Source organism: Lontra canadensis, unplaced genomic scaffold (assembly GCF_010015895.1).
Source record: "Lontra canadensis isolate GAN:19392208 unplaced genomic scaffold, GSC_riverotter_1.0 scaffold105, whole genome shotgun sequence".
Classification (NCBI taxonomy): Eukaryota; Metazoa; Chordata; class Mammalia; order Carnivora; family Mustelidae; genus Lontra; species Lontra canadensis.
In genome coordinates, this window is record NW_022631099.1 from 2,255,992 (window position 1) to 2,265,312 (window position 9,321).

The 9,321-nt window shown below is 48.7% G+C and overlaps 1 protein-coding gene across 1 annotated transcript; it reads right to left on the minus strand.

The window, feature by feature from the left end:
* Positions 1-6,435: 6,435 nt before the first annotated feature.
* WFDC12 (WAP four-disulfide core domain 12) lies at positions 6,436-8,854 on the minus strand. Its single transcript, XM_032838590.1, has 4 exons — positions 8,770-8,854; positions 7,730-7,891; positions 7,189-7,334; positions 6,436-6,593 (listed from the first exon to the last, which is right to left on the minus strand). The coding sequence occupies exons 1-4, from the start codon at positions 8,852-8,854 to the stop codon at positions 6,561-6,563; spliced, it is 426 nt and encodes a 141-aa protein (XP_032694481.1). The 3' UTR covers positions 6,436-6,560.
* Between the last annotated feature and the right edge of the window lie 467 nt (positions 8,855-9,321).

Here is a 9,321-nt window from a genome sequence, read left to right on the forward strand (position 1 = left end):
AACACTGAATTGTTTGGTAACACTGAGTTGTTTTTTTACAAGGACGAGGAACAACAGGAAGACCCATCCACTGCTGGTGAGAGAGTGAGCTGGGGCAATTCTTTGGAAAGCAACTGGTTGTGATCTCATAAATTTGAGAAAGCTCATCATTTCTGATGCAACAAACCCCACTACTAATGCATTTACATGTGAGCAAGAGACAGGTACGGAAATGTTCATAGTAGCGTCATCCAAAATAGCCCAAATCTGCAAACAACCCGGTTGTCCATCAGTATGCTCTAGAATGTTGGAAAAAGTGTGGTGTATTCCTACAATTGGTTGTAAATGTAAATGAACAGTACACAGCTACGCTCAACAACCTGAATGGACTTCACAGCATAATGATGAGTGAAAGCATACAACTGCCTTGAAAACATTTATATAAAGTTAAACGTATAACTAAAAGCAAACAAGTGATTACCCCAGAAATCGGCTTACTGGTTCCCTTTGCCTGAGAAAGGGGGCTATGGCTGGGAACATGTTTCTAAGTCACAGCAAACTTTTTTTCATCTTGATCTGAGTGGTGTTTACATGGGATTTGCTTTACAACCATTCATTACATTTGCATGTTTTATGTTTTAGGCACTTTTCTCCCTGGGCCGTATTTTACAACAGGTTAGTTAAATATACCTAGGGGTTATGAGTATATTGGCAAATTATATGCCAGGTCTATACATTGGAAGTATTGGAAATAAGAAGCTACTCAGTGAAAAAACTGGCGGGAAAAATATGGTAAAATCTCAGAAGCAGGCAGACACACCCCCTCGAAGAGAACACATTCTCTCAAGAGCCTGAATGGGTTCTGTCTTGTGAGAAGTTGTTTCAGGGTCATAAAAAGGAGCTGATCTGGAGCTGGCTTCTTCCTTAGACAAACTCACGTTAGGGGAACTCACCGGCTGGGGCTACAAGGTCAACTGAGAGAAGGGACGCAGGTTCCAAAAGTGGGGACCGGCGCTTTCTCCTTTTAGGTCCTCAGTTTCCCTGTGAATACACTGCGGAGACTGGACTAAATGATCCCTGGGCTCTCAACTGAATGAAACACAAAGGTGCAGAGTGTCTGAGTTGGGCGTGAGAGAATGGAAGTAAGAAATGGATAAGGAGGGGCGCCTGGGTGGCTCAGTGGGTTAAGCCTCTGCCTCTGCTCAGGTCATGATCCCAGGGTCCTGGGATCGAGCCCCGCATCAGGCTCTCTGCTCATCAGGGAGCCTGCTTCCTCCTCTCTCTCTGCCTGCCTCTCTGCCTATTTGTGATCTCTCTCTGTCAAATAAATAAATAAAATCTAAAAAAAAAAAGAAATGGATAAGGGCTGGTGATGGGTCTCACCCTGGTGCAGAGGTGGACAGACCAGGGCTCAGAAAAGGGCAGGGTCCTGCCCACATGTTCACAGGACATCACGAGTGGGACAGAACCAGAGCTACAGTGCCAAGTGCCCCTTCTGACACCCCCAGGCTTTCTGACTTGGGGGCAGCTGGTGAGCTTGTTGCTGTTTCAGACATGGTACTGAGAAAGGGAAGGCTGCCAGGTTCCAAAGAGGTTGGATCTGGCATTTCAGGAGGAATCCAAGCCCCATTTGTGGGGATAGCACCTACTTCAGGGAGAGAATGTCCTGATTGTCCTGTCCTTCTCTGTCCCACCCTACACTGGCACTACTGAACACTGGCCATCGCTTTATCTGTTCCCTCCTCTCTTGGCAAGGACCAGTGGGATTTCAGTGCAGTCTCAATGAGCTCACAGAGCATAGCTTTTCTTGGGTTCTAGGTAGGTGCTAACAGATTGTTTCCATCAAGCGTGGATCCCTGCCCTTGGAAGTCCGAGTCCTGTTTCCTAGTGCATTTCTGAGACATTTTAAATTAGTGCCCATATGGGGGTTTTAATTTATGTGTATGTGTGTGTTTCTTTGTGCCTGTTGTGTCTTTGTTCTATACCTGCTTGCCACCTAAGCGGTGGTCCCCAGGCTGGCAGCATCGGGATACCTGAGAGCTTGAGACATATGGTAGCTCGGGCCCCATCCATGACCCACTGCCTCCAAATCTGCATTTAAGGTTCTGGTGCACATTAGTATTTAACAGCCTATCATGCCTGTTTGTAGATGCTCAGGAGATGTAGGCAAGAAGGTCTGTACCAAGAAAATGGGTGCATTTGTATTACAGTTCTGGATGTTTATAGGCACGCTTGTGCGTCTCTGTATGTAAGTGTGATATGTCTCTTGTTCAAAGGTGGGCAAAATTTCTGAGGGCTGACTGTCTCCAAGCACCCCCATAAGCACCTAACACGATCATTTATATCCTCTGTCTCATTTGATTTTCATAAAGGCTTTGAAGGGAGTGGACAGAGAGAATGATTTGTGTTGACAGCCTTAAAAATATCTAAACACTTTGACCCAGTACATTCCACTTCTAGACATCGGTCCTAGCAGAAAAATCTGAAATAAAGACAAAAATGATTCACGTACAAAGATTGACATAGGCATGTAATCTACAATAGAAATCAAGGACTGGAACAAAGTGTTTGTCCTGTGGAGTTATAGAAATGATGACATAGCCTTGAAATGAGCAACCATGTGGCCATTAGCTGAGTTCAGCTGAACCAGACTTTTCCTGTCCATCCAAGTATGTGCTGTGCAAACGTTCATAGAGCAGATGGACATGACCTCTGCTGTCATGAAGATCAAGACACTTATGAAGTTTGTATAACACTGGGAGATTGTGTTATAATGTAAACCAAAAAAAAAAAAATCTAAAATTGTATATCAAGGGCACTTGGATGGCTCAGTTCATTAAGTATCCAGTTCTTGGTTTTGGCTCAGGTCATGATCTCAGGGTCATGAGATCAAGCCCTGCTTGGACTCATGGGCTGGGTGTGGAGCCTGCTTGAGATTCTCTCTCTCTCTTTCTCTCCCTCTACCCCTCCCTCCTCTAAAAAATTAAAGAAATATTTGAAATTGTATATCAGGTTTAATCACAATCAAGGAAAAATGCACTTGAATCAGAAAGAACAAGGCACACCTTCCCCCCCAGACAGGGATGCATGAGAGGTCCCATCGCTCCACATCCTCACCAGCACTTGCTGTGGTCAGTGTCCCAGATTTCAGCCATGCTTACAGGTGTCTAGAGTATCCCATTTTTATTTGCATTCCCCTGACGCCATAGGATGTGGAGGATCTTTTCTTGTGCTTATTTGCCATCTGTATATGGTCTTTGGTGACATGTCTGTTCAGGTCTTTGGCCTATTTTTTAACTGAGTTGTTTTCTTGTTGATTTTTAAAGAGTTCTTTGTATATTTTGGGTAAACGTCTTTATTGGATGGTCTTTTTTACTATCTTCTTTAGGTCAGATGCTCTGGGAAATGGGTCCGAGGCAGTGATTTATGTGCAAGAGGTTTCCTGGGGAGTATTCGGAGAGGAACAGCCGTGAGAGTTACAAGAGGCTGGTTGTGTAGGAGAAGCGGATGTGGGACACAGTTACAACAAAGCCTCGGCCAATTCCACCAAGACCTCGGGAGTGGCAGGGCCCCTTCAAGAGATGTCCCTAATTGAACTGGGGAGCTTGGCCTTTGTGCCCCAACATCCACCAGTCAGCGGATACAGGTTCCCCAGGTTGCCCGGGAAGGGGGTGTCCCTCAGACATAGCACCTCCCTCTGGTCGGGGAAATTCCCAGGGATGGACTCAGCTGTGAGCGTCAGCCGCCAAGCCTCTCAGTGCCCGAAGGCCTGGGTGCCTCAGTCCTGTGGGAGGATCTGGACAGCACACCAGAGCAACCACTATAGCATCTGAAAAACATAAACCTGAAAATAAAGAAAAAGAATGCAGGGCTTTGAGTCCCACCACTGACTTGTTATAAGGATCTTGGGCACATTGTCTCCTTGGACCTCAGTTTCCCCATCTGTACTCTAAGAAGTTGTTACTAGACCGATGGTCTCTGACTTTCTAGTTGTGGCTGACTGGGTCACTCCGGAGTCACAATCAGCAGGCAAGCAGGTGCTCTGGAAGGTGGTTGCAGCCACCAGAGAAGATGAAGCTAAGGCAAGGCCAAGAGATGGAGGGAGTTCATGGACTTCAGGGAGTTCCTAGAACAGGATGAGGTTTTCCTTCCAGGGCTTTCCTTCAAAAGTAACCTCTGAGTCATTAGTTTGTAAAACAGCAGAACAAAGTGGGACACTGGAAGTCGGCTGAACCATCGCTTCATTACACAAATGAGAGGTCATGCCCAGTGTCAACGCTGAATCAACAGCCAAGCTGGGGACAACCACTGTTCCTGAAGGTTGGCCAGGTGATTTCCCAATGCCCCTGCGGCCTGTACTTCGAGAGACTGAGTCAAGCTAACTTCCACAAAGGGAGATCTATTTGAAAAGAGTCAGGATGAGAGAGTATTTTCTCCATCCTTTTCTTAAGAATGGAAAAAACCAAGGGACAGGCAAGAAGTGACTTGTGTACAGAGCTGTCAGTCAGTGTAGGTCAAGTTCAAAATGTAGCCAGAGTCGGGGAGGGCCAGATGCTCTCTTAACACAATAAGGTCAGAATGAATAGACCCCATGTAATAAGATCAGATTCATAAAAACCCTGAGAGACTTGCAGGGAAAGATTAATCTTGTGGTCCAGATATTGGAGTTCAGATAAGCTGGCTGAGAGTAAGCTTGAGCCAGAGTGGAAGACTGCCACCTTTTCCCTTTAACCACCATCCAAAAGATTGCTTTCTCCCTCCCCTCTTCCAGACCATCACTGCACCACCACACAGAATCCACAGACACTGAAATTTGAGTCCCCCACAGCCCCACCAAAAGCCAGAAGTGCAGATAATGTACTGATATGCGGTATTCCTGTAGTGAAGGGCTGGCACATTCCAGGAAAAGGGGAAGTAGAGGTACAGGGAAGGGAGTTGCATAATGAAGGAAAAAGATTCAAAGAGAAGGGGGAGAGCTGGGAAGGAAGGAACATCTAGGGAATCTTCCAGAGTTCTGGAATGATCTGCAGGGATACCCCAAAGGCCTGGCACCCAGAGCAGGGGCAGGGACATCACTGTGCAGTCTAAGAGAGCAAGGAGGTGAGAACCAGCCTCTCCTCCAGCAGCTCTGGCGGAGCTACAGATGGAAATGCCTGGGTGAGAAGGTCTAACCCTGGTCAGGGTCTATTGCACATAAACTAGCATCAGGGAACTTTTTCACCTGCAACTGACCATCTGGCCAGAGAGAGGAAAACTGAGGTTTCAGAATCTTCTCACTTTATTTCCCACCCCCAACCCCACCCAGAGATGGACTAGAAACCTTGTCATAGGGAATCCATGATGAAATGAGGCATCATGAAGAACCCAAAGGCAAGAAATGGAGCAAGGCCATCAACTGGGCTGACATTGGACTCCAAACAGTGGTCAGGAACTGTACCATTCATGTCACACACGATTTCCAAATCTCAGTGCCTTAACTCAGTACACATGGGTTGTTTTGTTTATGGCATAGTCCCCAGCAAGTGCAGAGGATGGCTGGGACCCACCCAGAAATTCAGAACCTGAGGCTCCTTCCTCCAGGTCCTTGATGTCCTCTCCATGGCACCCGCAGATGCTGAGGGAGTTTTATAGGCCAGATCTAGAATGGAACACATCACTCCCACTCCCATTTCACTGACCAGAGCGTACAACCAACTACACTCAGTTGAAAAGGGAGGTGAACAACTCAGCCTAGCCACATGCCCAGGGAAAAGCAGACACCACGGGTACTGGTGATCAGGGAAAAGCAGACACCATGGGTACTGGTACTGGTACTGGTGATCAGGGAAAAACAGACACCACGGGTACTGGTGATCGCTAAGATTAGTTATCTTTAATGCCATCTGTCTCTCACTGCAGGATCTTTCCTTGGAGTAGTTCAGTTTTTCCAGATGAGGAGCCTCTCATTCTCTACCTGATGGATTTAACCCTGACTCAGGGATCCCTGCAGCCAGGTTGGGAGTGCAGGTGAGGTGCCGGGGGACCTCACCATTCTCAAGCAGCTTTTCACCTCTTCCTGTCACCAGGTGACAGTCTTCGGGCTCGTCAGTTCACACGATATGCCTCTCATCCTCAACTGCACGGACTTCATACTGCTATTCTGCAAAACTGAGGCTCAGTGGGACAAAGTCCCACAAATGTGTCCCAAATTACAGAGCCAGTACTCTACAGACTCAGGATTCAAAACCGTATCTGCTTGGCTCTGAAATGTTCTTTTTTTCCACTTCCTAGCTTAGGAGAGAAACCCCATACATGCACACATGTCATTCTTCACCCACCCCTCCTATCCTAGACCAGATGCAATGAATCAAGGAAGATGGAAATGCAGAGAAAACATTGGGTCTTTATTTATTCACTAACAAACTGTCATTTCCTCCCGTGTGCCAAGCCTCACGTGGGACGCTGGGCATGCACGGATAAAACAGACCCAACCTTAGCACCCTGGAGGTGTTCGTCACGGAGCCACACCTGCATCAAGACACTTTCATTTTTCTTGGGCTTGGGGAACAAAGGAATCCTCAGACCACACGTACCGGGAAGTCCTAATCTTGTTGAACTGGCAAGAATACATCTGCGGAAAGAAAATAAAACAGAGCCTCACCAGAGGAACAATCCCAGGGACCTTTACTTTCCTCCCAGCCAGAGGGTCCCCTGTCAGTGGGCCCTACATCCCTTGGGATAAGAAGAGAGAGAACACGGGGCTAGAATAGTCAAAACAGTACTGGAGTTTCCTGCGGTTCCAGACAACCTAGCCAATCAAGGCCATCACCACAGCAACACTCTCCCCATGCACACAGCACTTTGCTTTTACATTTAGTATCTCGGTGGATATACTTGTGTCCATTTTACAGCTGGGGACACGGAGGCTAAGGAAGGTGCAGTCAGTTGCTCATAGTCCCACATGGCTCAGAGGCAGAGGTGATGTGAAAAGATAAAATTCTCGCCTCTTATATCATGGTTCCTTTCTTCTGGCCCTCCCAGGGCCCAGCACTAGCAGTCACTCACACCTGACCCTGGGAAACACTTGCTTAGGAAACTGGTGGTGAATGGTGTTGACGGACAGTGGATCTACTTGGGTGGGGGACAAGTAGTGTAAAGGGAGATTCCAAGCAACTTCCTCATTCACACAGCGTGGCACCCTGATAGGACACTGGGGATGTGGCTCTGTACCACTGGCTCAACACAGGAATTCCCACACACCCCCTTGCAGCACTTGAGACTGTGAAGGCAGTGGCCGTCATTCAGGCAGAAGTCCCTGGGGTTGGGCCTCTTGCACTGGTCAGTGACCACTGGACATTTCCCAGGATTGACCTTAACTGGTGAGAATGGGAACACAACTCAGAGGCTTACCCCCTAGACAGCACCCCACCTCCTACCCCATCTCTAACTCGTACGTGCCAATCACTTCCTCTCTACCTTGCAGCCAAACTGAGGCCAGTGTGTGTCCTGATGGAGCGCATGTTCCACTAAGGGGACCCCAACCAGTGTTATAAGTGTCCAACAGACAGAGTGACTCAGTAGCTGAATGAGTGGCTAACTCATTGACTAGCTCACCAGTTCATGGACTGACTCACCGAGAACAGGAGTCAGTCAACCGTGGTTCGGCCCCACCCTCCAGCCCAGTTTTGGGGATCTCCCGCTACTTCTCCAAGATATGTGTCCTTAAGCTAAAATCTCCCTGGTCCCCTCTTCCCGGGCTGTGTTGCCTCACCGGGCTTTGATGGGTCTACAGGATCCACACATTTGATGCCACAATATTCACGACAGCATTTCTGCTCCTTTGGACACTGCCAGTCGCTCTGGCACTGAGGGGGTTCAAACACAAGGCACATCACAGGAGGTGTGAAGGGGCAGGCTCCGTGCTTGGCTTTTTCTAAGGGTGAGAACAAGGGAGGAAGAGGAAGCTGATTCTGAGTCACAACCACAATCCTGGACAAGGAACCAGCTTCCCAGGAGGGGAGAAAAACCGAACTTGGGCAGCCGACCCCAAAGGAAGAAAGGGAGCTGTTGGGGTCCCAGGCTGAAGGCAGGTGTGGGGCGGTGCTGGGCTCAGCCAGCCACTCAACCAAGAGGGAGTCAATGCAAGAAAGAAGGTATAGATGGTGGGGTGCTGGCAAACGTTTTTAGAGAAGCCTTTGGGCATTTGCCAATTTCCGTGGTGTAAATATCGCCACTGTGGCTGATTCCAGGCTACCAACGTGATGTTCACTGGCTCTCAAAAGTCTTGAGAGTGTGACCTTCAGCTGTTGTGAATAGTATAAGCCAGCTCCAGTACATGGTTGGACAGAGCTCATGGTCAGGTGCTCCTGGCCCACCGTTCACTGTGAAGGAGGTGGAGAGGGACCTCGGTAGTAGGAGAGGCAACTCATCAGGACAGATTGCAGATCAACTGGCAAGTAAATTGAGACAGAGTGACCATTAAAAAAGAAACAGTAAGAGTAAAAGAGAACATTTTGGAAAATGAAACAGAGACCCAAATAATGTGATGGAGCAAAGACCAGAGAAGGAGTTGCAGAGAGACAATGACAAGCGATACAGGGGCTGGGATTATCGGGTCCACTGGGGAAAGGTGGGTTTCTGGATGCTCAGGAACTCTTAGCTGAAGTCCTCAGAGAGGTGCCTGAAATTAGGGGCCATGGGCCAGACCATGGGAAAGGTGACTTCAAGGTCAGCTCCTGGACTAAGAAGAAGAAGGTACCACCACGCTGAGCCATCAGGGACCCTGGTATGTCCAGAGAGACTCCAACTCACCTTTGCTAGCATCTTCCACAGCCCAGGATGTGAGGATTTGGAGGGCAAGGAGCACCATGAAGGGGAGGATGCTGCCGGGTTTCATCGTCACAGCAGGTAGGGGTTGGTGGCCAGTGCCAGCCTTTCCCTTTATACCTTCCACGGAGGGTGTGGTTCCTATAGATGTGCCTTGGGCCCTCCCCGCTGTTCTGTCCTAAGCCGGAAATTCAGGGGAGGACAGTAACTCCACCACCCAGAGTATTGATGGCAGGAGCCTGGGGAGGGACGCATGGAACTTGGAGGGGGAGGTGTCCGCAGGCTCATCAGGAGACCATTCTGGAAGCACCTGCCTTGGGCCTTTGCGGTGGAGTTGGCCAGGGTTCTGGAGGGGAATGTACAGGCCAGAACTGGAAGTCATTACAAAGGAGCCTCTCTGTGTGCCTTGACCTTCCCACACTCCTGGACTGGCTGCCAATTACCCAGGGTCACTCCCTCTCCCAGACTTCAGGTGACGCCTTCGCCTGCCGACACTGGACTTTTGTCCACATAATACCCAGAGTTCTGGGCACTCTG

What these genes read in the sequence shown, in the direction of transcription:
- WFDC12 (XM_032838590.1), bottom strand. Translation starts at nt 8,854, where the DNA reads ATGAAACCCGGCAGCATCCTCCCCTTCATGGTGCTCCTTGCCCTCCAA. An exon ending in TGTGGAAGATGCTAGCAAAG is followed by an intron (nt 7,892 to 8,769) that starts GTGAGTTGGAGT and finishes TCTCACCCTTAG; the next exon opens with AAAAAGCCAAGCACGGAGCC. An exon ending in ATTCCTGTGTTGAGCCAGTG is followed by an intron (nt 6,594 to 7,188) that starts GTACAGAGCCAC and finishes TATTTTCTTTCC; the next exon opens with GCAGATGTATTCTTGCCAGT.